The sequence below is a fragment of the Cynocephalus volans genome, chromosome 16 (genome assembly GCF_027409185.1).
Source record: "Cynocephalus volans isolate mCynVol1 chromosome 16, mCynVol1.pri, whole genome shotgun sequence".
NCBI classification, from domain to species: Eukaryota; Metazoa; Chordata; class Mammalia; order Dermoptera; family Cynocephalidae; genus Cynocephalus; species Cynocephalus volans.
The window spans coordinates 25,083,344-25,110,996 of record NC_084475.1 but is presented as its reverse complement, the minus strand read 5'-3'; the positions used below and the strand labels follow the sequence as shown (position 1 = coordinate 25,110,996).

The 27,653-nt window shown below is 38.4% G+C and overlaps 2 protein-coding genes across 11 annotated transcripts in view; one reads left to right on the top strand and one right to left on the bottom strand.

The window, feature by feature from the left end:
- The window catches only part of LOC134364357 (proline-rich protein 2-like), a 109,567-nt gene extending 100,683 nt beyond the window's left edge, over window positions 1-8,884 (bottom strand). For 4 of the 7 annotated variants that reach the window (XR_010021839.1, XR_010021840.1, XM_063080251.1 and 1 more), the window contains exon 1: window positions 6,924-6,941. The gene's annotated coding sequence lies outside the window, so the exon portion shown is untranslated. Of the gene's footprint in view, window positions 1-180; window positions 789-3,896; window positions 4,340-6,923; window positions 7,059-8,296 lie in introns of those variants that run through there. The other 3 variants (XR_010021843.1, XR_010021841.1, XR_010021842.1) reach the window with 3 other exon arrangements.
- Window positions 8,885-9,039: 155 nt separating this feature from the next.
- The window catches only part of GKAP1 (G kinase anchoring protein 1), a 69,367-nt gene continuing 50,753 nt past the window's right edge, over window positions 9,040-27,653 (top strand). The window contains exons 1-4 of one of the 4 annotated variants that reach the window (XM_063080717.1): window positions 9,040-9,179; window positions 15,371-15,629; window positions 18,028-18,171; window positions 27,117-27,194. In XM_063080717.1, coding sequence (XP_062936787.1) covers window positions 15,414-15,629; window positions 18,028-18,171; window positions 27,117-27,194 — 438 coding nt within the window. In that variant the 5' untranslated portion in view covers window positions 9,040-9,179; window positions 15,371-15,413. Of the gene's footprint in view, window positions 9,180-9,256; window positions 9,597-13,236; window positions 13,325-15,370; window positions 15,630-18,027; window positions 18,172-27,116; window positions 27,195-27,653 lie in introns of those variants that run through there. The other 3 variants (XM_063080716.1, XM_063080719.1, XM_063080718.1) reach the window with 3 other exon arrangements.

Sequence of the window (27,653 nt, the reverse complement as noted above, 5' to 3'; positions counted from 1 at the left end):
TATTATTAGCTATAGTCACCCTAGAGCACCAGAACTTATTCTTCCTGTCTAACTGTAACTCTGTACCAGTCTATCAATCCTTCCCTCCCACCCCCTACCTTTCCCTGCCTGTGGTAATCACTATTCTACTCTTTATTTCTTTTTTTCTTTTTCTTTTTCTTAATTGACCCATGATAATTGTATATATTTATAGACTACAATATTTGTGTACATTCATACTGTTCTTTTCACTTTCTTGATGGTGTTCTTTGCATTGCAAAAGGTTTTACTTTTGACGAAGTCTAATTTATCTATTTTTTTTGGTTGGTTGTACTTTACTTGTCATATCTAAGAAACCACTGTCTAATCTAAGATCATGCAGATTTATACCTATATTTTCTCCTAAGAGTTTCATGGCTTTAAGTTTTACATTTGGGTCTTTGATCCACTTTAATTTTGTATGTAGTATAAGGTAGGGGTCCAACTGTATTCTTTTGCACATAGATATCTAGTTGTCCCAGCACCATTTGTTGAAAAACCTCTTCTTTCCTCATTGAGTTGTCCTTACACCTTTGTTGAAGCCAATTGACGACAGATGTATGGATTTATTTCTAGACTCTTAATTCTATTTCATTTGTCTGTATGTCCATCCTATGTCAGTGCCACACTGCCTTGATTCCTGTAGCTTTGTAGTAAATTTTGAAGTCAGAAAGCGTGCATCCATGAACTTTGTTCTTGTTTTTCAGTATTTTGGTTATTTGGGTTCCCTTGAGTTTCCATATGAAAATTTTAGGATCAGTTGTCCATTTCTGAAAAAAAAAGCCACATAGGAATTGCATTGAATCTGTAGATCAGTTTGGGGAGTACTGCCATCTTAACAATATTAAGTCTTCCAATCCATGACTATGGGCTATCTTTCCATTATTTTAACCATGTTTTGTAGCTTTCAGTATACATGTCTTGCACTTCTTTAAATTTTTTCCTAAATATATATTTTTTCTTTTTGATGCTATTGTAAGTGGAATTATTTTCTTAATTTCATTTTCAGATTGTTCGTTGCTAGTGTATAGAAATACAGCTGAATTTTGCATATTGACCACGGTTTATTTTTAGTGGATAGTAAATTTCTGTTAGAAACACTTCATGCCGTGAATCAAGGAACTTAGGTAGTGCTTACCCATACAGACCAATTTAGTGAGCATAAACCCCAACTGGTTTTTTTTTTTTTTTTTTTGCTGTTGGTAAAATTTTAGCTGGTTATTTTAAGGCTATTTTTCGAAGAATCATTTCTATTTTATTTCTAGGTTAAGGGTGGTGAGAACTTAGAGTACAGTAGGTCATTTGGCATTTGTAGTCTGTAGTCTCAGGTCTTCCATATGTATTTTTCCTATTTAAATGAAACACAGAGGAGCAATCTTCAGCACCCCTTGCCTCTCTGTGCCATGAGGATACTTTCTCAGTGCTATATATTTTAAAGATTAATAGTAATACTGACAAAGTTAATATATCACCAGACTTTTGTGTGCTAGGTCTTAAGTTTTAAATGCTAAACAAAACAAAGTTTAATAAACCACAGACCCATACACCAAGGAGCATACAACCTGTTGAGGAAAGACAGACAAGTAAACAGACAGTTACAACTGGGTTTGTTCATTCAACAGCCATTTGAATGCAATGAGTCTGGCACTGCAGTGATGTACCAGTGGGTAAAACAGACCAGGTTTCTGTTTTTACGGGGCTCATAAAGTAAAGGGGAATATAACGACTGTGGTAAAAATACAGGGGGTACTATGGAGTATGGAGGAAGGACATCTAACTTTCTGGTGTAAGGTAAGGCTTCCCCTTCCATCTTAATGGACAAATTGGCCTTAGCATTGTATAGGAATAAGCATTATAGTATTTTAGGTCACGAAACCCCAGCATAAAGCCTAAGATGTGGTAAGCAACATCATATTGCTCAGGGAATTGCAGGCAGTTAGTAATAGGCCCAGTTCACTGGGAGCTCAGAAAAAGTATCTGCTGAATGATTGAATGAATTAGTGCTGATATAAAGGATTCTGGGCCAGGATCAGATCACAAAGGTGCCACACTAAGAAATGTGGAGGCTGCAGAGAGCCCGCTGGATTTATTTCTTACACTTTATACAGCAATCGGGCTGGCTTACTTTTGCTTCCCCAAGTTCTTTTTCTTCAGAAAAAGAATGAATGATTTAAAACATACCAGAAAAGTTAAAAACTCATTAAATACAACTAACTTTTTACAAATTATAGCTGATATCTGTGTATCTATACACAACAAATCCATTTTAATCACTGCCAGGTTCCTGAGGAAAATACTTTTTTTTTCCAGTCTAATGTCACAGGATGTTTTTTAAAACAATTATTTTTGAAAGTATAAAATAGCCTTTCAGAGAGAGAACTGTGGTTCCTAGAGGTGGGAAAGGGGAGGGGGAGCCAGGATAGTGAGAGGCTGGTTAATGGACACAAAATTCCAGCTCGATAGGAAAAATAAGTCCTACTGGTGCAGTCAACCCAGGAATCTATAAGTAACAATGATTTACTGCACGTTATCAAACGACTAGAAAAGAGGAGGTCAGATGTTCACATCACAAGGAAATGATTAAGTTTTGCAATGAGGAATATGCTAATTATTCTGATTAGATCATCACACATTGTATATATGTATTGAAATATAACTCTGTGCCCCATAAACGTGAACAATATGTTTTGATAAAAAATTTAAAAAAATAAAACAGCCTTTCATAAGCTAATTCCATATTCATATAGGTCATTTTTCAAATTCAAGTTAGCGACATTTAACACTATAAACACCTCCACAGGAAGGGCAGAGGAAGGAGGCAGCTGAGTCCAAATGCTAAGAAAGCAGCATTCACCTTTCTGTTGTGCAGTTGAAGTGTGAAGGCAGAATGAAAAAATTTAGCTTTTAGTGCTTCAATTTATTCAACTTTCTTGAAAAAAGGATTTTAAAAGTTGCAATCAAGAATTAGTTCTAATGTGGGTAATAACAGCCTGTTAAATTGGCTGAATTAAGAACAATACTACTACAACCTTCCCCTCCTCTCACCACTTATTTTTCTTTTTAAAAGAAATGTAATTTTAATTTTTTTGATGTGATTACATATGCAGTTTGAGTCCAATACATACAAGGCTCATAACAATAACAGAAGCCCCACTCCACCTGTCCTTACTCACACTCTATTCCCGCTTCGCTTCTCGAAGGAAAGTTGTTCTTCTGTTTCTGCATTTCTAAATAGCACGTTACTGCTATAACTCACTTTTTCAATTTTAGCCATTGTATGTCACCTATTAATTTCCCTATATTTTTACAGTGTACTGTTCAGTATTTTTGTATATATTTTAATGACTACTATATAAATATTATCCACAGTATTTCATGTTATATCAGTCAGGAGAAGTTACTTATGCCACATTAACAAATGACATCAGAAACCCCAAACTCCGTTACTGTTTTATTAGCTTATGACAATGAAGATTCACTTCTTGTTCACACCCCACGTCCAGTGGCAGCTCAGCTGCTGTTCTGCTCTATGGTGTCTGCACTCAGGACTCAGATGGCCAGAGCAGCCTCGATCTGGACAGTGTCAGTCTGTGGCAGGGTCAGAGACATAGGAACCACGAGCTGGAAGTGACATTCATTTCTGTCCCTGTTTCACTGGCCTATGTAATTCACGATGTGAAGTCTGACATTAGTAGTGTGGGGAACTATAATCCTTCTCCAGGCAGGGACGTCACATATTCTCAAACAATCAAACAGTCTGCCACAAATAGTTTGTTTCCCCTGGAGTTTGCAATTCCTTCTTTCTTTCTTTTTTTTTTTTTTTTTTTTTTTTTGTCGTTTTTTCGTGACCGGCACTCAGCCAGTGAGTGCACTGGTCAGTCCTATATAGGATCCGAACCCGCGGCGGGAGCGTTGCTGCGCTCCCAGCGCAGCACTCTACCAAGTGCGCCACGGCTCGGCCCTGCAATTCCTTCTTTCTTAGGTCACTTGGTTTTCTCTATACGCGTCACCGTTGCATCTCTGTATGTTCCACCAGAGTTGTGAGATTTTATGAGGTTCAAACATGTTAGGTGATACATCACTTCTTTTTTTTTCTTTTCTTGGAGACATCCCTTCTGGAGCCCTCTGTCCTCCAGCGTGGCAGTGGGCTGGTGGCTCTCCGGGCCTGAAGCACAGCTGTCATCCTGGAATGCCTCTCCACATCTGTGTAGGGGACTCTGTTTTCTCCTTTGCTGGAACTCCTAGTTACCAGATTCCACGTTTTTCTGTTTCTTGATCTACACCCGTGTGTGGGTGGAATACTTCTCCCTCTGCTAGTTTCCTGAGAAGGGAATATGGGCGTTAAAAGTTTTGAAAGTTTTCTGGTTTTGATATCTTTTCCTGTTCCCTGCATTGTTGTTTTTTCCCCCCTTTAAATTCCTTTTCTTACTTTTTCCGTTTGTTCATTTTAGGCTCTGTCTTTCATGTAAGGGGGTTTCTTAATATGTGGAGATCCTTGACTTCATCCAAATTTAAGAAGTAGGTGATAAAAAGTCGTTTAGAGCCTCTGTTGATACAGAAAGGGCTTGTCAACTGTTGGGCTTCACTGAAAGATAGGCAACAAGCCACATTCCTCATTATGGGGACCCCAAACCTCAATATTTGGAGGTTTCCCTTGGAGGAGCTGGTTTTCCCCTAAGAGGAAGCATCCAATCTGATGACAGGATCCCAGCACTCTGGAATCCAAATTTGGGAATGAAGCTGGAGGCAAGGGGCCTATCTATAATTCAGTATGCACAACTTCACTTAATTCTGCTTTTCTGTGTAGTGAGTCATCCCTGTCTTCAGCTCTGCCTGGTGTCCAGAGGAGTTCTCAGTCGACTGTTCCAGATAGTAAACCCTCTGTCTTCTGCTGAGTTTAGGAAGCATGGAATGGAGTCGGGAATACAGGGAAGGAAGGGTCTCACTGTTCTGTAAATACTGTCACAGGTTCAGCCTCACTCCACTCTCAGAGGAAGGGCAGCTCCAGCTTCAGAGCCTTGCTAGGGCTCTGTGACATGAATAGGTTCACTTCTGACTGACTGTGCCTTCTTCCAAAAGCTCAGGTATTAACTTGTCAGTTACCATGTTCCTAAGTTTTGCTGACAACCTTCTTTAGCAGGGATTTCTTTCTCTGTTTGCTTTGTCTTTGTAGGTTTACATCTTTTTTATTCCTTCACTGCCATTTTAAATGAGGTATCTGCAGCAAGTGGAGAAAAATGTGTGTGTGTTTTTCACCACGTTTAACCAGAAGTTTCCTTACCATTAGGTCTTCACACATGCAGACATAATAAAGGTTTTCTAAGCATTGAAAGTCCAAGTATAGTTATAGGCAATTCCATAAGAATTAGATAAGAGGGTACTTCAAAACATTCATGGAAAGATCCACATTATCTTTTAATTACATTTTTCCACAACCGTTTTGAAGTAGCCTTGTATAAGTACCATTGCAGAATAACTTCCTAAATTTAATTGAATGCTTATATGTGCTAGGCATTCTTCTTTAAAATACTTATTATGTATTGTATATGTTACGTGTCTTCTCACAATACCCCATGAGGTGAGTGCTGTGTTTCAACCCCTGGCAGTCTGACTACATAGCATGGTACATCATTTTCCAAGCTACAGGTAATCTTGTTATTTTCAACTTCTCAGGTCTTCCGCCAATTCCTATTTTTCGTTAACAAGCAATAACTGAGGTTTTTAATGTAGATTTTGAACATTTACTGTGATTATTTGATGTGGCAAAGCTAGCATCACTGGAGACCTATCTGAGATACATGTTGGAGGTAGAACAGAGTAATCTATGACATTTTTAGAGCACAGTCATTTAAACTGGGAAGCCTGGCATGTGTTGAGTTTATAATACAGTTAGATGGGCATTTCCTATAAAAGAAAGCAGTTACCGTTTGTAATTTGAGATCAGAGAGAAGCAATTAGAAATCCCACGTTAACAACATAGAACTTAAAAGTACTTGTTTAAATGAAATATATCTGCCAAGAGTTGATGGCTTTCAGCATCCTAATTCAAAGAAGTCAGTACCTCATTGTTTGAAGATTTTAGTATCAGGGTTACTATCACTTGCCACGCCAACACTGCTCTGATATCACTCCTGTGGTAATGCTTTGTGAGGAGTGTGTGTGTGTGTATAGCGTATAGATGTGTGTATTTTATATAGAGAGATATATAATATATAACCTATGTGGATGTTCCTTTCAAAACCCTGGCTGCCTCTCAACCCCCTGCCCTCCTCTCTTCAAAGGATCTTGTATCCTCGCCACCTCAGCTACCTACATCCTGATAATACTGATAACAACGGCTCCTCCTCTCATTTTAATCTGCAACCCGTCTCTTATGCTTCCAGGTTATTCCTTATAGTACCTAAACTTCAACAATTCTTCAACCTGATCAGAAACAGCAATCTAGTCACCCTACCATCTTTGCCCCATTCTGCACCCCCTCACAACCTTACTTCTTACCACATCTGAAATTATAATGCCTCCCTTGCTTCTACCTTTAATAGTTTGCCCTTCTCTCCCTATTATACTTGCCTGTCCAGAACTCAGTCCTGGTTACTGCCAGACCTACCTGTTCAGTGCCTGCATATGAGCAGGTGAACATGGCCAGAGAAAAACGCACAACAGATTGACTGGTGTCACTACAAATTCATGAACCACTCAATTTAAGGGCACACTTAGTAGTGCCTGGAAACCTTCCTATGTTCCCTAGTGAATTCCCTCTCCTGCACTCATAGGCTACATTCCATGTCTCCTCCCCTGCTCCCCTCACTACTTTCAGTTAACGACTACATTAGCTATAGCAGGCTGAACTGCTATAGCAAACAGACCCCAAAATGTTATGGATCCAACTCAATAAAAATTTATACCTTGCTCCCATAATTGGGTATTCCAGGTCTGACGGCAGCTCGCCTTTATCCAGGCACCTTCTTATGGCTTTACCAAGCCCAGGGGCTTGTAGTCATCTGCATAATCAGTGCAAAGCCGTCACGTCCAGGGTCCAGCTAGCAGAAAGGAAAATGCATGAAGGAGGCACACGTACTCTCAAAGTAAAGACCTGGCCTGTGTGGCAGGCACAATTTCTGTTCACGTTCTACTGGCGATAACGTAGTACTTGAACATATTTGAAAGAGAGGTCTGAGAAAAGTAGTCTGTGTGTTCAGGGAGATGAGACTAAATTGGATCGAAGACTAGCAGTGTGCCAAAGTGATCTTGCTCCTTATTTCTCTGAGGAAATAGAAGCAACTAGAAGAGAACTTTCTCCCACTATCAAATCTACCCACTTCAATAAGTGGGAACTGGAGGGACTGGGTTTCTAGGCTGTGCCTGATCAGAAAGTGGAAGTTTCCAAGCTTTTGATTAAAACTACATGGTTATAGTATGTAATCACAAAATGCAAACATCCTTTTCCTTAGGTTTTTCAACCTCTGTGGTTTTGCATATTGTTGATTGATACTCCCTCCTGCCCTGGTTCTGTGAAACTCCTATTTACCTTGCTTCGATGCTGCTGCATTACCCTGGTTCTCCTAACTCCCCCTGCCACCGCCTCCTTTCTTTGCTGGCTTCTCAGACTTTGATGTGGTATAAATCTCTTGGGGCTCTTGTTAAATTGAAGATGCTGATTCAGCAGGTGTAGGGTGAGCCCTGAAGTTTCTCATTTCTAACAAACTCCCCGTCCATGCCAACGTTGCTGGCCACGGACCACTTTGAGAGTAGCAACACTCTGAAGATGCTTCCAAGACCTGGCCCTCTGTTTTCTTTTCTCTTACAGTGACATCATCGCCAGGCTGATTACTTCCCAGTCTACTTTCTAGTTCACTCCTCTTTCCCATATTTCAAAACCTTTATTTCCAGTTTCTTAATGTTGACATCTACCTGGCTGTCTGGACAACCGGCCACTTAACATGTCCAAATCTAAACTGCGCATCATCTCTCAACCGTGCTCTCCAGTCCTCCCGTCATCCCTTTAGCTCAGTCACCATGACCTTTCACCTGGCCTAATGTAGATCTCAGTTTTCCCACGTCTAATCTCTACATCCCTTCACAGAGAGATCATGGGTGGGGGAGCCTTTCTTTGCTTCCCCCAAACTTCTAAACCATGAAAACTCAAAACACTGAAAAAGAAATTCATCCACTCGGCGTCTAAGGCCCTGTTGTCCCTGGTCCTCCAGTGCAGCAGACCCTAGTCCTCGCAACTTCCCAAACACGAGTGTCGTGGATTCGTCTTTGCACACGTCCTCACCCTGTGCCTTGGTGCCGTGAGACTCCGCGCGTCTCCTTCAGTCGGTCCCACGTGCCGCCTCCTTGTTGCCGCCGTGCTCTTTGACCGTCCGCGGTACTTTGCACTTTCCACGTGGCCCTTTCATGCTGTGTCTTTTATTAGAACTGCGTTACCTTTGCCTTGTTCCCCGTCTTTGAGGGCAACGATGACATGTCCCTTCAACTGCGGGTCCTCCCTGTGCGGGCGGAGAGGGGACGGCGGTGTCTGCTGTTAGTTGAACCAAGTGCTCAGGAAGATGCTGTGCGGGGCGGCAAGACACAGACCCTGGGGCCGGTGGAGCCGGGTCGGCCTCTGCCCTGTCCACGCAGGAGCCCCGGGGCGTGGGAGCGCGGCCACCAGGTCCCGGCGTCCCTTCCCGCTCCAGGCCGCCCGCACTGCCCTGGGCGGCGCAGGTGACCCCTGCTCCCGCCCGCCCGGGCTGAGGCTTCTCCTCCCCGTGACCCCGAGGACCGCGGCCGCCGCCGTGAGCCGTTTGGACCCTGCCCGGCCCCCGTAGCTCCCCCGCGCCGGCAGGTGGTTCTGCTCCGCTCCCCCAAGTCGGGCGCCGCGACCGACCCGAACACAGACAAACCCGCGCGCGGCGGCCGGCGCCCCGCCCACGGCCCTCCCGCCGCCCGCCCCCCGCGCTCGCCGCCTCGCTCCGCCCGCCCTCGCTGCCGCCTGCAGCCACGCGCCCCACCGCCGCCTGCCCCCGCCTGGCGCCCCGGGCCGGCGAGTGCCCGGCGCCAGCCCCGCCCCGCGCGACCCTTGACCCCGCCGGCTCCCAACGCCCAGCGCGGCCGCCCCCTCAGCGGGAGGAGGGAGCCGAGGGAGAGGAGGGCCGAGCCGGCGGCCGGGAGGCCCGGTGAGTACGCGGAGGCGGGCCCGCCTCGGGGCGGCCCCTGCGGCGGTGGCGGCGGCTCGGGCGGTGGGGGCTCGGCCTGAGGCCACGGTGGCCGGAGCCGCTGGGCACAGGGCGCGGGAGGCCGCTCCCGGGAAGGGCCGCGGCCCGACGCTCGGGGCTGGCGAGAGGGACCTGCGCGCCACCCCAGGCGCCGATGCCCGGGCCGTGGCTGCGCCTCCGAGACCCCGCGGGGCCGCCCGAGGGACAGGTGCTCAGAGACCCTGGGGCGACCGTCGGGCTCCTCGTTTCCCTGTCAGGCTTCGGAGCCGCTTCTCTGCCGGAGTCGGTGCCGCCAGCTCGGGGTCTTCACTTCGCGGATACGTTCCGGAGCATCGGTTAGCGGCCTGTGGTGAAGTTCGGCTCCCACTCGCGAGCGAGGTACAGGGAACAACTTCTAGAACATACCGCCCCTCCCCGCCCGCTCCTGTGTTTCTGTATCGTCCCCAGCAGTCTCAGAACCTTCGCTGGGTTTCTGGCATTTAGGGTGCTTGACAGATACGGAACGGTAACGACAACAATGGTTTATTAACCGTCCAATAGCCTTTCCCTCCGTCCCCTCTCTGTTCATTCTCTGCCCTGACCAGATTTACCGATGGAGTAGGTGCTAATGATTCCATGACGCGCACTAATGAAGGATCGTCTTTCTCACACTCAAAATCCAGTGACATTTTTTCTACACCATTTAGCATTATAGTAAATATGCTTGTTATTGTCACTGAAATCACCAGTTTAATAAATTTGACTTGTAATTACAAAAATATTTGAGAAACTCTATGGCAAATTAAAATACTAAAAATCTCTGTATAGAAATCTAGATTTTCTTTTTCTCAACAGGTTTATAATGCCGTAGTTGGTAGTAGTCAAATCCCAGTTAATGAAAGATATTCTTAATTGTCACAGATACTTGCAATTAACTCATCTATAAGTTACCGTTCTAGTGGCTTCAACTCTTTGGAGTGAGTACAAGAACCTAGAAGTTGAACGTTGTGGGCAAATGAAAATATGTGTGCTTTATTCATGGGACGGTGTCTTAGGTCCTCGCTCAGTACCTGCTTGCACTTTGTGCTTAGATTTCTCCGTGCATAGAAATCGGGAGCTGCACATTGGAGAGGGGAGGCAGTACTGAACTACGAGGAAAAAGATTTTGGGGCACACCCATTAAGTTTACATTGTTTGCAAGAAGTGTGTTCCCAGCCGAGCTTTAGTATGCCCTTGACACTTGCTGGTTGTGAACTTTAATTTTTAAGAAGCCAAAGTGAAAGATACGGTTTAGTTGTTTTTGAGGAACAAAGTGTGAAATAATACAATTTTTTTTTATATCACCAGGTGTTAAATCAGTTACACTCAGTGCCATTTCATTTTACGCTCACTTTACAATTTAAAATCGGAGAAACATTTCAAGGAGGCTACACTAATTGGCATCTACATTGTATTATTACTTTTTTGATCAGGGTAACTGGTTGGTAGTGTTAATAGATGACCGTCATTCATTTTATAGAGAGGAATATATTTGGTTTTTGATTAAGGATTATATGTGTGTGTGTGTGTATATATCTATATATACATATATATGTGTGTATGTATATATAGTTTTGAAGTGCCCTAATTGTGGTCCCCTGGACTGAGATGTGGCTGCTGTTTCTATCATTCCTGACTCTAGTGAAGTCATAGTCTAGAGAGATGAGGTCATAGTGGCAGGGGGCCTCGGAACCTTGACAGAGCCCAAAAGTACCAGCCATTTAGAAATCTTGCTGCTTGTAGTTAGGCTGTTCATTTTCAGAAGCAGTTTGCTTAAGTACCTGATGCATTCTAACGCTTTTAAGTCAACTCTTTAAAACCAAATATATGCTTTCTAGACAAAATTAGCCGTGGTGATGGTTAGTTGGTACAATGGCACTTATCATAATGAAACAACTTTGAACTGCTAATGATCATTGTTAATCCACATTTGCCTTATGGGAATTGGGGACTATCTGTAGTGCAGTTTGCATTTTTCTGTGGTATTTGTTAGGACAGAAGGAAGAGGCCCTTCCTTGTCTCTCAAGATCTTGAAATCAGGATTGTATGGGGCTAGGCACAACAATAAAGAGGTAATTTACTGGCTTCCATTCAATAATAGAAGTAAATGTAAAGTATGGAAATATTACAGAGGAGGGATGATTAACTTGAGGGGCAGCGCAGAGAATGCTTCCTGGAGATGTCGTCACCTAACACCGTGCTCTAAGCAACTGAGCCAGCCCACCGGCTCCCTGTTCTCCTTTTTGCATCCTTATACCTGTTCAAACGAGGGATCATTATAGGTGAGCATTTCTGCCTTTCCATTTCTGCCCTTAAAGTATTTTAACACATGGGTTGCTGAGGTGGTGTAGCATAGTTAGCTGCCTTCTCAGGAAAATAATTTGGTCTTTTGACTGGTTTTCATTGGTTCCTTTCTCAGTTAACAGTATTTAAAAAGTATTTAAAAGTATTTAAATACAGTATTTAAAAAGTATTAACTTTCTCAGTTAACAGTTCTAATGCTTTCTTTTTACTTTGTCTTTTTGTGATTTCTTTTCAATCATTCAGGAAACTTTTATTAAAGTCTGTGTGCCCCCTGTTTAAAACATAGTTCCAACTGCCATTCTTGGGTTTTGGGTAGGTTACTTTTCTTCTGTAGTATGTTAGGTGTAATCTTTAGGTCTTTTACTCTTTTCAGTGGCTGACCATTCAACTATTCACTGCCTAAAAACTTTTTTCTTTTTATTTCAAAGATTAAAGTCTTAGCTTCTAGAAGGGCCAGATGTTGCTTTAAGTTTCAAAGCACTTTTTGCAATGGAGTCTTGACGTGCTTAATCAAATTTTTAAATAGTTTGTGCCAGTTCTTCTTTGCCTCATAGGACTTCAAGACACATTTCAGTCTAATAATAGTAAGAGCACAACTAGATGCTTCTATTTGAGTGCTTATGTTGTTCTGGTTACTGTTCTAAACACTTTACACATATTAACTTATTCAGTCTTTACAAATCGGTGAGCTAAGCACTCTAACCCCTGTTTCACAGAGGAAACTGAGAGATCAAGTAGGTTGCTCAGGAGCTCACAGTAAAAGGCGAGTTAGGTTTGACCAGGAATTCTGGCTCCAGTTGGCACTCTTGTGCTGCTACTCTCTAACATTTGATTTCTGCATTACTAACGTAAAGGACCAGAGGCTTTACCAGTCCCAGACTGGAAGGAGATACAAGTGTATAGAGAATTGGGTGGGAAAAAAATGTGTTACATATTCTTTATAATATAGGATTAGGATAAGTAAAACAATATAAAGTATTAGGAAAGATTAAATACTGAATTTGTTTAAAACTTGAAAACATTTTCAGGGTTTCTAATGAGAAAATGGTGCTTGCTCCTGTGAACATAAATTTTTAAATATCAGGTTTATCCATGAAATAAGAATATCCAGTTCCTGATCTAGACTTTTAAATGATGATTTCTTTGAATTAAGTCCCCATTAAAATTTTGTTTCTATGGGTAGGTAATAAAAAACAAACCATTTTGTTGTCTAAAGTATTCAGTAATTTACAACAGTTGAAATTATCTTTAAAGAATCTAAAAGCTGTTTTTATCAAAAATGTAATATGAAATTTCTTGTGATAAACGGATTTCAAATCCAATTGGACTTTAACTTCAAGCGTTTTAAAATTAATGACTAAGCTCTAATTGGCAGAAAGCAATTTGAGCAGTCACCTTGGGCATGTCACTGGCAAAAGGCGAAAAATATCAAGATAGAGATATAAGGCCATGTTTGGAATCTTGCCTGCTAGATTTAATGCTCCTTGCTGTTTATGTGCCTTGCTGTTTGGGCACCTAGAAAAGAAACTCTTGCAGCAGTTACACAGTCCTGTCTGCCATGCTGGGCAACAGCGCATTCTGCAGCTGTCTGATGAAGTAGATTTCCAGGGGGTGGAGCCCTTCCCATGTCACAGCTGACACAGCTGCACAGCAGCATGTGCAGGAGCTACCCACTGACAAGCACCAGGTGGCATGACTGGAGGTGACTGGCCCAGAGGCTGTGACTTCTCCAGGATTTCTGGCTGCTCCAAGGCCGGAGGGAAACCTTATCTGAGGATACTCTGGTAAGGAAGCTGTGCCTTATGCCACAGAAAGATTTTTGTGAGCTTGGAGAGATGTTTCAGAATAGACATTTATGAACATTTAACTCACACAGAACAATCCAAATATGAAATTCATAGTTTTAATGTCAGTCCTAAAATGGACAAGAAATTCATTTATGTAAGATATAAGTCATGATGAGGCTAGGTTATACTGCAATAACAACCTGAAAATCCCAGCAGCTTAAAGTGGCAAAGTTGGTTTCTTGCTTGAGCTACATGTCCATCACAGGTTAGTAAGGGGGCTTCGTAGTTTCAGACTCCATCAGATCTGGCTGATGGAGACTCCATCTCAGCACAGTTACAGAAGCAGGGAAAAGAGAACATGGTGAACCATAGGCTGACTTTTAAAGCTTATTGAAGCTCATATTTCATGGACCAGAGTCAGTCATGCAACCATGCCTGCGTTCAGCAGGGGAGTGACATAATTCTCCTTCAGGAAGGGATAGTGAATATTTGTGGACAGTAATAAAGCTACCACTTGGAATTTATGATCCCAACAGTTAAAATTAAATCTAGCGATAGTTGAACTATGGTACCTAAAGTGCTCAAAGCAGCTAAAACTTTATGAAAGATTATTTTAACAGGACATGTTGAAGTTGAAGCAGAATGAGTGTTTTCTATAATAGTTTTGACTCTGAAATTTCTTTTTCATTTTGTAATATTTTTTCCCATGTAATAACTTATGAACCCTTAAGTCTCATGCTTGCAGGAAAGATTTAAATCTAAAAATATGTCATAATTTATCAGTGTGATGTCATCTCTGTACATTGTGGTATTTTATCTTGATTTCTGTATTTCTGTTTGATTTAATCATATATCAATTCTTATGATTTTTCTTCATCGTGTTACTGTGCTATTGCAGAGGGGCACAGAGTTTGGTTAATGTTCTGTTAATCTTGGCACTGGGTACTTTGGAGTGCTCATTTTATTTTTTTAAAACTGAATATTTTATTCAGTTTTTATGTACCTGATACATTTCAAAATAAAAACTAAAAATAAATTATTATTATTATTTTGTGGCTGGATGGTATGGGGATCTGAACAAAAATAAATTTATGAGTTACACAATATATTAAGAAAATCTGTGTCTTTTTTAATTGAAAGGGTATTTAGTCTTCTAGTAGTTACAGGGCTGTTTACTCTGGACTTGCAAAGTGAGACTCAACAAATATAGGTTCAGGTTCTGACTCTGCCGCTAATATGCAGAATAACCTTAGGCAATTCATTAAATCAGTCTACACTCTAGTTACCTCATCTGTAAAACTAAACAATTTGGGTTAGAAATTACTAGAGGACCTTTAAGATCCCTCAGTCTAAAAGGCTCTTGAAAAGCTGACAGAACACTAAGTGAAACCACATCCGCATATGCTTGGAATGGCAGGGTTCATGGAGACTAGTGAACTAACTAAAGATAATGTGGAAGGTGATTTTGAAGTTTCTTTTGATTTATGGATTTAAGCTCTTTTGTTGTCAGTTCTAAGTCACAGTCTCTAAGATCAAACTGAAGGCAGCATTTTATATATGGTAAGAATTTTATTTTCTTCTATATTCCTTTTCGTTCTTGTCTTGGAAGTTGGGGTAAACATGTAGTTGGACTAAGGGTCTCTCCTTGTGTATAGCAAAAAATGATATTCCTGCTTTTCCACTGTAAACCATATTGATTTAGGATGTTCTCCATAAATATGTACATATTACAGAAGCATTTAAAAGAGAGAGGAGAATAAGGAGTTTTTGAAAATCACGTATGGGAAAATGAACACATTATGTTGGTGGTAGTCTTGCAATCATCTGTGAAATCTCAATATATCATTTTTCTATTGTAAAATTTTATATTGTTTACTTAAGTTAAAAAGTATATTATGGCCAATAGAACTGTGGATATGAATCCAAATACTGCTAAATCTGGTGTCAGGAGAAATGTATTATAGATAAATGATTGTTCCAGTATCTAGAACAAATTTTACTAAGTGTGTTTGCTTATCTGCCTCCTCTTCTCCCTCCCCACAGGCATTATTCTTGACAGAAGTGTTTTAAAAGAAAAATCTCTACAATGGCCTCAGCAGTACTCAGTTCTGTTCCCACTACTGCTTCTCGTTTTGCTCTGTTACAAGTGGATAGTGGCAGTGGTTCTGATTCTGAGCACGGAAAAGGCAGAGGTCGGAATACTGGAAAATCTCAAACTTTGGGAAGCAAATCGACTACAAATGAGAAAAAAAGAGAGAAAAGAAGAAAAAAGAAAGAACAGCAACAAAGTGAAGCAAATGAGGTAACAATTACAGTGATTTATGTTGTCTGCTTTCCCAGTAGACCGTATGCAGGAGAATGTGTCCTGTCTTGTTTCACCTGTGCATCCCTAGTACCTTGGCCATAGGTACTCAGTGAATATTACTTGAACGGATGGATGTAAATTTGTGTATACTTAAAGTGGAACATAATGAACATTTTTTAAAACACCCTTATTTTTTTCTGACTGTAGACACTTGTTTGTTCATTTAAAAAATTTTAAAACAGGGAAGTCTTAAAAGGAACAAAGGTCATTTGTAAATATAACTAGAGGTACATCTAATCAGTATTTTTGTATGTGTTTTCTGTTCATGTATATAAGTTTATATGCATATATAATTATGTATATTCATATTTTACTTAAATAAAAATGGGATATATAATAGACTGTTTCATAACTCCTTTTTTTTTTTTTTTTTGGCACCTGGCCTGTACAGGGATCCAAACCCATGACCTTGATATTATCAGCACCACACTCTAACCAAGCGACCTAACAGGCCAGTGCCTAGAACTGCTTTTTTTAAATTAGCCATGAGCAGTTTTCTATTCTAATATTCATATTATTCTAAACGAATCCACTTTGTTTAATTATATCGTTATATCATACTTTAATTGAACTCTTGCAACAAACATTTAGGTTGTTTCCCATTTTTTATTGTCACAGGCAATAATCACGTGACTTGCCTTGAACATACATTTTTATGCATTTGATGGTCATTTCTTTCTTAAGGTAACAAGTGCATGGCAGGCCCCTTCTCTCCTAGACATTCTTAGCATAAATTATATGACCAACATTTAATATGCACATTTGCTTTTAAAAGAAATGGTGAAATACAACTCTAGCATGTTTTTTGTTTGTTTTAATAGAAGGAGCAGTTGGGTATATAAGGACCATTCTCAATATCATTTAATGAGAGAAGTAATATAAGGGTTTTTTTCTCCCCATATTTATTTTATAATGCCCAAGACTTAGAAAAAGCCTTTTCAGTTTAAGTTTGTTTCTATTTACATTTCCATCACCATTGCTTTCTAAATATCCTTTAAAATGCTTGCCATGGAGAGAGTAACTTTAAAGAATAAACATTTCCCCCACTGAATAACCTTTCAGAAGCCCCTTCTTTTAGAACTTTTGATTGCCCACTGTTGTCTTTTTGGAATTGAAGATGATATGGGGGGAACAGACAATAAGGTAATAGTGGAGTTTACGTTAGAGAATAAGGAAATGTGTGACTGTGAGTGAACATGAAGGATCAATCCTCCAGCTCCATTTCAGCCACCTGTAGCTCTATCAGTCTTTACCTTGCTGAAAGTAAGGCCAGCCCTTCATTTCCAGCAGCATCTCCTGTGTGTTCTTTCCATAGCAGAAATCAGTCAGTTAAAGTAGTGTTTATATCTCATTACTCCCTTTTGCAGAATAACGTACAACAAACTGGGTGGCTTAAAACAACAGCAGTGTATTCTCTCACGGTTCTAGAGGCTAGAAGTTCAAATCAAGAAGTCAGTAAGACCATTCTCTCTCTGACTGAGTAGAATCCTCCCAGGCCTCTTCCTAGTTTCTGGGTGGTGGCTGTCAATCCTTGATGTTCCTTGGCTTGCAGCTTCATCACTCCAGGCTCTGCCTGTGTTGTTACATGACATTCTCTGTGTGTCTTCACTCCTTCCTGCAACCAGTCGTATTGGATTAGAGCCCACCCTAATTCAGTATGACCTTATCTTAACTTGATTACATCTGCAGAGAGCCTATTTTCAAATAAGGTCACATTCACAGACACTGGGGTTAGGGTTTCAACATATCTTTTAGGGGGGATACAATTTAGTCCATAACAGCCTCCAAGTATTTTTCTGCCTTTTTTCAACTACGATGTTTCACATTATTCTTATTGTTGGGAGTGATTTGGCCGATACCTTTTTAGTTCATTATGTTAGTTTGTGGACGAGGCCCTGTATTTCTTAGGACTAGCAAAGTATTTGCCAGAATTGCTTAGGTGATTCTCACTATTTATACTTTTAAATTTATAAGCATTTTGAACTGTGTCGTTTGGCATTTTGAATGCACACTTGTTTTACTTCTCCTATTATCCTCTTCTCTTTAGTAAAGAGGAATCATTAAAATGGTGATATAATAGGGTACAGCCCATTTTCTCTTAATCTCTTCATTATAGATCTACCAACTTTGTCTGATATGCTGGCAAATTAATATTTTGCAATTAATATCTACAAAGATGACAAAAAACACAAATAGCAATTTTATTTTAGTTGTGTATTAGGATAATGAGTGTTTGGAGTAGAAGTATAAAAATATCATTGATTTTTTAATTTCCAAAAAATCAGTATCCCAGGATTGGTAACTGAATTTAATATATTTTGTGTTTGTTTTATAGCTTAGGAATCTTGCTTTTAAGAAAATTCCCCAGAAATCCTCCCATGCCATTTGTAACATTCAACATGAACTTTCATTGTCAAACCCAGTACAGAAGGATTCACGAGAAGAAAATTGGCAAGAGTGGAGACAAAGAGATGAGCAGGTACAGCTCAGTAAATAAAATTATTTTGTTGCATTTGTCAGTGAATTTGTGTATTTTTAAGCTGGCAGTGCATCTGAATCCATGTCACCTTTTTCTGAGGAACAGTATATATTGGATTAAATCACATGTATTTGCTGCTTTTAATAAGAGGTTCTGTTTTTTTATTTACTAGAAAAGCAGATTGATAGGTTTATGTTAGTTTTGGCAATTCAAAGCAGTTATTTTGTGTTTTTTTTAATTCATCTGTCTTTTTACAAATGAGGGAAACAGGGAAGGTAGAGGAACAGTATTAAATTATTTCAGGTAAAAAAAATCACATTTGTAGGACCAGAGGTCTCTTGTTAAAAATAACCAGTGATTAGTTTTACTTAAAAAGAAAGACTTCTAGGGGAAACTCTTCAACCTTGATGTACAATGGTTTATGGCATTTGTTTGTTTCTTCAACCTATTTACATGATATTTTATTCTTTTTTGCATCTATTAAATATTATTAATAACCAAATAAAATAGACAATTTATTAAGACTAATACATTTCTTTTTTTCATGGTGTCCAGGAAAATAACATACTAAGCCTATAATGTACTCTAGGAGATGCTGTTTATATAGGAAATGAAGAGTTATTTATTTCCTTATCTAATAAACTATCATTTGATCTATTGGAAGTGGTTATTGTTCTAGAGATGATTGGTCTTATAGAGTGGCTATTCCTATTTTGTGGGGGTTACCAGTTTTAAAAGTAAACTATTCTTACTAAACTATGCTCTTACCATAAACAATGTTAATTACAAAATTTTCTTTAGGATTTTGCAGTGCCTCAGGCTCATCATTATGAGCATCAATTATTACTCTAGAGCCATGCAATAATGCTGTTCAAAAGTCGTTTCCAGGCACTGGTATACTGAATAAATTATCTTGTACTATTTCTAGGGGTTGATTCTTTTTTTCTCTATACAGCATTCATCATGACAAATTCTTGTTTACAAGTATAAATGTTAAAATGATCTACTTGTTTACCAGTGTCTTTACCAGAGAGAATTTCTCTCAGTGGCCCAAAAGGCACTGGAAAGCTAATGAAGGAAAACTGCTCAAATTTGCATCAAAATAAATTCCATGTGGTATGGGAACTAGAGCACAGCTGTCTGATTGCCTTTCCTTCTGCTCCCACTGATTGCTGTCAAAATGACCAGATAATTATGAAAAGGAAATAGTCGACTTGGCCCTGAACCTATGCAAGGGTACTTCAAAAGGTTCATGGAAAAATAGAATTAGAAGATAATATGACTCTTTCCATGAACTTTTTGAAGTATTCTTGTATAAGGATGCCATCCAAGGCACAGGAGCTTTGAGGAATTTCTGCTGGGTATGCTATTGATGAGTCATTTAGAAAGATCTAGTACCTTATTTGGAAGTCTCACTTGGAAGAAAATAATCAAGGTAATGGGAAAGTAGAGTAGATCTTAGGATAATTACACTGAGTGGCGAGGAAGTGATAAGGGCAAGACTTGGAACTGATGGACAGTATACCACTTGGAGTCCATTTTACTGTGAGGAGTAATAGATTTCAAAAGTAGCTGCACTTGAGGGACTGTACTAGGCAGAAAGCATACAGTATGGTGGGTTTTCTCCCTGACACAGCAGGGAAATAGCACTATGAGAAATTCCAGGTATAGAGGGCTGAGCCAGACAAAAAGCTGATATGAAAATCTTACCTGTTGTGTGGCTGCTTAGTTCAAGCACAAAAGAGGAATTATGCTAAGACAAAGTTTCGTACTCCTGAATCACCATATTGATCATGCAAATTTATATCAGCTGAGCCTCAGCATAAAATCTGAGAGCTGGAATTAAACAGCAACCAGATGGACAGTAGTAAGAAGCATCCACTCCACTGACTTATGAGCAAACACTGGATCTTAGTTGATATGTCAGCTGAAGAGAAGTTTCTGCCATATAAAAGGAGAAGAACATTGTGCTTAGTGTCCAGAGTGAATACATACTTCGAGAAATATTTGCTACGGGGGACAGAAGTTAATTTAGATGGTACCTATTTTTTATTTTAATAAAAATCAGGGGTAAAATATTTTGTAAAAGTCAAGGGGATAGTATTGCTATATAACAAGGTGAGATAAGATAATGGACTGAAATGAAAAAGCCACTGAGCGAAATTGAAAGGGAGATGGATGAATTTAAAAATCGAGAATATGAAAGTATAGCTGATTAAAAACTTCAATAAAAGGACCAAAGAACAGAATTTACACTGAAGAAAATTGAGTTAGTTTTGTAAAGGAAAATTTGAGGTAAATTTTACCAATAAAATTGACATGATGGATTGGAACACTGAACTGAAATCCAACAGAGGCATAGTTAGTGTCCATGAAACAAGTAGAACACAGGCAGGTATTAAAGATAGTGCTGATAAAAATTTCCCTAAGCTTAAGACTTAAACCTAAGCTGGAAAGAACTGAAACCAACGTCTTTTAAAAAGTTTTTAATTTTAAGAATGAGGAATAAGGAAATAATAGTATAAATAAATGCACAGGAGAGAACAGTTGGCCTACAAAGTATGAAAAACCAGGCTGGCTACTTTAAATGGCAGAACTGAAATGTTAGGACCAGGAATTCCATGTCTAGCCAAGGTGTCATTTGTATGAATGCAAAAGAAATACACTTTCAGCCATACAGGGACTGAAAAAGCACACCACAGTTATCCTTTCTGCAAATTTCTCTGAGACGTGTTTCTGCCAATTTAAGAAAGTAAATATAAGAGCACAATTGGAAGACCTCAGTGGTAAGCACTGAAGCTAGTTCAGTAAAGAATTAACTCTAAGTAGCGATTGTAAATAATGGTTATTAAAGAGAACATAACACATTTGAAGAATTTGTTTGAAATGAAATCCTTGTTTATGAATACAAAAAATAGGAAGGAAATAGATCAGAAGAGTCAATAGGTACTTAAAATTTTTCATATTGGTAACAAAATATATAGTTCCAAGTGTGATTTTAAAATTTAAAGAGAACTACTTATACACAGTACTTTTCATTATGAGTTTTAAGTCACTTGAAGAAAGAAAAAAAGACATGGTCTGTATAACAAAAAAGATATAAAGCAAAGGAAATTGCAAGGAAGTCTGTGAAATAAGGAATAATAAAGGATAACCAACACTTTGTTTTATCAATAAATATAAGTAGACTTACCTATTAAAAGACAAAGGCCAATTGGGATAAACTGTCTGAACCACAGTTTGATCTTAATTCTTTTTCCTTAAATTAGAAATTGCAGTATATTGACCCTGAAAAGACAGGTTCAAGCTATTCAAGATACTGTACATTTTGATGAGATATGCTGCCAAAGGTGCTAGAAATTGTAGAGAAGATCTATACTGCATTATTAGTGTCTATAAAGAAATGTTTTTATGTCATTTTCATGTTATAAACTTGAATTTATCCCAGCATACTTCATGTGGAAAAGGAGTCTTATATTCCTTATCCGTTTCTTTGCATCGTTGTATATGAGTATATCAAAAGAGGTATACGTTTCACACTTGCAGTGGGCGAGTTTTATGTGATATATTAAATGATATATTAATTATATCTCAGTAAAGCTGTTTTTAAAAGATGTATAGGCCATGGCTTTGATTTGATTATATTAATAATTTTCACTATTTCTTTTAATATTGAATCAAGGTCAAGAGACATATTGTTCACCAACAGCTGTTGCCTGTGAATAAATAAATCTCTATGTAGATGTTGTTCAGGTATAAATTCTTTTATTCCTGATGCAGTTGGTATTACTGATTCCAGTGTACCTTCTTGTAAAGGCTACATCATGGCTTAAAAATAATTAACTGAATAGAAAAATCTCTTCTCGGGTTTTCAGTGATAAAGAGACCAAATTTTATCGTGTATTTCTTCCTCCTATTGTATTGATTCAAACTCCACACACCACTGGTTTTGTCCAACTCTGAAGTGAAATATCTGCTAGTGTGTGCACAGTAGTAATTGCTCTCTCACATAGCGTCCTCCAGTTCATTTGATAAAGGCATTTTGCCAGTATCTTGTTCTGGTTTTGTTTGTGAGTGTGATATTTGTCATTAACTTTGTGGCTGGTATAATAAGTTTCTTGGCAATACTTTGATTTGTATCTGGTTTCCCTATAAGGAGTGCAAGTTCAAGTAAATCCTCTGTGTTTTTGCTTCTTTAGCAACAAAATTCATCACTTTGTGCTGGAAATCATTACTTGGTACTTGTTCTGGAAAGACTCATACAGGTCACTAGCCTTTGTTTGAAAGTGAAACAAAAACTGTGGTGTGTTCAGGCTACTGGTCTGACCAGGTTTCACAGCAGGTAGCTGGGAGCAAATTGATTGATGGCTCAATAAATGAAAATTTCAAATATTCACTATCTTAATTTTCTATTTATAATTTTCATTTTCAGCTACTTATATGACATCACTCTTATCCTAACATGTACAGATTTATATTCTATATTTGCTGTTAGAGTCCTGTTAATTTCTAAGTTTACGGTGTTTTTACAACTTAATTTACAGTGATATTTTCATTACTACTTATAATCCTTAAGTGAATCACTGAACCATTTTTGTTATTTGGAGATACAATAAAGCATACAAGGAAAATGCAGACTTAATAAATGTAAACAATACATTTTAAGTCTTTTGAAGACTTAAAAACACATTAGCCGAGATGAACTGAACATGATAATTAGTGTAAACAGATACATGTAGATTTTGCACAATATGGACAACCTTTAAAATCATAATGTTTAATTATACTGTTATAAAATTTCTGGGAAATAATTCTGCCTTCCAAATTAGTGAAAGATATGTGGTCTGTATTTTGAAGATCACTGAGTTAGAGGACCACAGTGCACTACTGATGTCATGGCTAATCCTGGCTGCAAGTGTTAGTTGTCTTTAGAGTGGTAAACCACAGATCATTTTATAACTGTGTTCCCATGACGCCTATGAGAAATGAAGATTAAACTCTTCATTTGGAATTTTTTGCTTGGATTTAAATGGGTAAAGTTGCTATAGTGCTTTGTTCCAAAATATTTACTGCCCTTAAGGTTTTTCATTGGTTCTTCATACTCTGACTGATCATAAAACCCTTGAGCTATAGGTTTGCTTAAATAGAAAAAAAATGTTTTACTACTAGATGGGGAGTAGGAGGCAATGAAGGAAGCCAAGAGGAAGGGGATCTGAAGTTCTCCATCTTGGGCACATGTAAGTATCGTCTTCAATTCTGTAGGCATTTTAGTGCCTGCTGTTTCCTCTTTTTCTTCCTTTCCTCCTCCTCCTGTAAATGCAAAGAAAATGACCAGGAACTTTCCATTTGCAAATTTACATGTAAGGGACTTTTTAAAAATCAAAGTCTGTTTGCATTTTATTGCCTGGGGCCTGTCCTGTACGGCCCATCTTTCTCTCTCTCTCTAGTTCTTCCTGTACATGTACTGATTAGTTAGATTGACAGCCATATTTATAGCAGTCTCGTGATAGAGAGTTAAGATATGTTTAGAGAATTTGGAATCATACGTTCCTTTTTGTCCCCCTGATGGGTTAGTCGTGTGCTACCACTCTCCCTGTTACCTAGGGTCAAAAATCTTATCTTTGATTCATTCCTCTCTCATACTTCATAATCCGTCAGTGTTCTAAAACTCGATCAGTCTCTTCTAAGCTCTAGTCTTCCTTATTCTCTGCACTGCCACTTTTTGGCCCAGCTGCCTGTGTGCTGCCTGAGACTGCTGGTTTAGCAGTGGTTTAGCCAGACACATTGATTCTAGCTTCTCATTCTTCTAATATTCCAGTTTATGTTTTTAAAATTACTTTTATCAGCATTTCCCTATCATCTGCCCTATATCCCTAATTTTTAGGGAGTGTGTGGAGCCTAATTCTGCCCTATCTAAGCAGTATTATTTTCTACTATTCTCTGACATAGGGGAGGGGAATTCTAATTTACTTAGTGCTACTCTTGTGCCAAGCAAGTACTATGCTAGATACTTCATGTGTTTTACAACTTTAAAATCTCAGAGCTACCCTGTAAGGTTGATATACCAATTTCCATTTTATATATGAAGAAACTGAGATTCACAGAAGTTACATAATTTGCCCGGACTCACGGCTAGCGTGGGTGGAATAGGAATTTAAATCATTCATCTCTGTGATCTCCTAAAGCCTGTGTTTTTCCTACATCTTTCTCTTGTGCTGTTTATAATTCACTCTTTATCGGGATGGCTTTCCTTAGTAGCCCATATTTCCATTCTTAATATCCTACCTTTGTTTACATGGCTCTTTCCTCCTGTAATTCTTCTATTCCTCTCTCTACCTATCCAAATTGTATCCATCTCTTAAGTACCAACTTAAATTCATTTCTTTTCCTGTGAATTTCGTTTGTTAATATTTTTTCTCAACTTTTATAACACTATTTATGTCTTATCCTATTTCCTGTAGTTCATATATGTTAGTCTTGTGTCCCCAACTGGAGTAGGAATTCTTTGAGGGAAAACACCAAATTTATGCTGCTTTCTTAAAGCCCCACAGGCAGGGCATAGCAGATAGAAGGTTCTCAATAAATCTTTATTGGCTGATTGATCATAGAGTGATATTTTTGGATGATTTGTTCTAGTTTTCAAAAATACAAATTGAAATTTAAAACATTTTTGTCAACTTGTATTTCCTTGTATAGTAGTTTGTGTTAATAATTAAAAGGTAAATTTAAGCTCCAAACTGCTATGGTTAGAACCAAATGCTGGGGAAAGTCATATTTTTCACTTTAAAATTTCCATTCCATTCAGTTTTTATCATGCTATTAGAATCATCTACCTTAATATTTAAATTCTTCGAGTTAATATGAAAAATAATGATTACATCTTGCGAGACTCCCAACTTTCTAACCTGTTCTCCTGCTCAGTAACTTATTTTTGAATGTCAGTTGGAATATGTGACATATTGGAAATAATCTTAAATGCCCTTTCCACAATTAAATGTCTGCAATATGGATTTAAAATTTAGTGGCAAATTGAACCAGCTTTGTTCAGAATAAACCTAAGTAGTTTTGTTACTTTTTCTATGTTAGGATGACTACTATGCTTTAATTATAGTGAAACATATTGCACTCAGTTTACTTTGAGTTTAGGTGGAGAAATTGATATAAACTTCCTTTTTTGTGTAACACCAACATGAATCCAATTATTTTTTTTTAACCCTATAACTGTCTGTTGTTTTTGAATACCCATTTATATAATAAATGCATATAATAAATCTAAAAGGTTAATTTATTACTTTTTCCTGTACATTACTAATTTGGATTGAATTAATTCCTTAATTCTTTTCAGTTATTCCATAGGAAAAGGATGTACAATTTAATCTGGGCTTCATCAGATTTTCTAATCCTATATACCCTTATTTAGCATTTTAATTATAATTGCATTTTTCTGAGTTAATGTTTTTCTCTATAACCTAATCTTTTTTCCCATCTTTTTATTGTCTCAGCATAGGATTACATGAAATGCTTTCAGAGAATGACTTCAGTTAGGATAAAAAGTTTAGTTCATGTTATCCAGTATTAACATTTTTCTACTTTTCAAGGTATCCCTTTGAAACAGATCACTCGTTTTTGGAATTGGTTTCTGTTTTAGTTTAGTTTTTTTTATCGTTAAGCAACAGAAACAATTCTGATTAACTTAGGCAAAAATTTGTTGGAAAGATACTGAGTGATTCAAATTAAAAACTAAACAAGTAGGCCTTGGGAAAGATGGAAACTAAGGAATTCTGGAGCACTCAGAGGCATGAGCTATTGTTGTCACTTTTTAAAGGCTGTCACCAGATGATTAAACCCTACTTGCTTTGTCTTTGTTCTCAAAATTTAATTCCTGGGAGAGCAAAAAAGAATTGGATCACTCGCCCCCATCTGTTGCTGTTGGTGATGGTAGCTTGGTTGTTTGTGTGGGTACTGTGGTGGGTCGTGTACAGGTTATGTGATTGCCTGTCCTGCTGAAATCAAAGGACATTGGAATTTGATGTAGTTATTCAGAGGAATAAAGGAAGGGATTCTGGACAGACAAAAACAAGAGATGTTCAGTAATTTATGCTTTTATTACCCAGTACACATTAGACACATGTGTACACAAATCCAGGATGTTTACTCCTATCACATTGCAACTGTCTTACATACCACTGCAAACATACTCACTTTATTCCCAGTAGTGGACAACCTAAAGTCCCAACCAACTACTGCAGCAATTCTGTCTGACACTTAGGGAAAGTAATTCTTGTGGACAGTAATTGGGTTGGAGGATGGTAGAAGCTGGATTATAAGAAGTTAAGGTGAGGATGAATGGTGAGAAAGAGGAACCAATGGATACAGATGACAAATTAAAGTGATTTTATTAATGCCGCCATATGGTTTATCATTTTGAGAGTAAAAGGATATACTATAAATAATCATTCTGTAACACCCAACATATGCTAGGACATTTGGTCACCTTATTTACAGGTTCTGTACTTGTGGATTTTTCCATATCCAGGAAATGCTATATATTATGCTTAATTATGTGTGTTGAGTTATTTTTCAGTTTTATTTTTGAGTAATAATCACTATTAAAATTTTTGGTGTTCGAAACTGGATACCATCTTTGACATCTATTACAGTGTCAATTTATTCATAATATATTTTTTTAAAAAGTAAGGTTATATCATGTACAACAGATGATTAACAATGAAGGGGAAAATAGAAACCTCAAAATTGGAAGTTTATGCTTTGGTATCTTCTGTAAAATACAGGGTTTCTAGTGTGGTGTGCGATTCGATAACTTCACAGAACCCATCTTGTTTTTTAACATATTTGTTTTCCTGTAAATATTGTCATGTGTCATGGTTATTTTGCTAGTGCAGTATAATGTTATCATTTGTTTATTGTGAAACTTTCTTTTTTAGCTGACATCTGAAATGTTTGAAGCAGATCTTGAAAAGGCCTTGTTGCTAAGTAAATTAGAATATGAAGAGCACAAAAAGGTATTTACATGTTTATTGATTTAGATATTTTAGAAGTTTAACTGGTCAGTGGGTAGAACCAGCCTTCCTGAATTTTACGTAAAATTTCTTTGAAGTTTGTTCTAAAAATTCATCACTGTAATTAATATTATCAAGAAGTTTTCATAACAGGACTTCTTCACAAGTTTTGAGAGACAACAGAAACATGTGGGCCGGGCTTTGTCTGGTAGTTTGGAATGTTTAGTTAAGGAGTTCCTCCACCCAAGATGAAGGGAAGAGAGGGAATGAAATTCACAGCAAATGATTTTAGTTTTAAATAAACATAGAAAATAAGTCGATTTAAAAACTTAAGTAAATATGGGTACGGCAGTACAGGGGCATCCATTAAGAGACCCTCTGCCAGAGTTACATCACAATTAGCAAAAGTAAGTGGGAGGTCTTTTCTTATATTTTGGTCTTATAAACTCAGCATTTGCCACT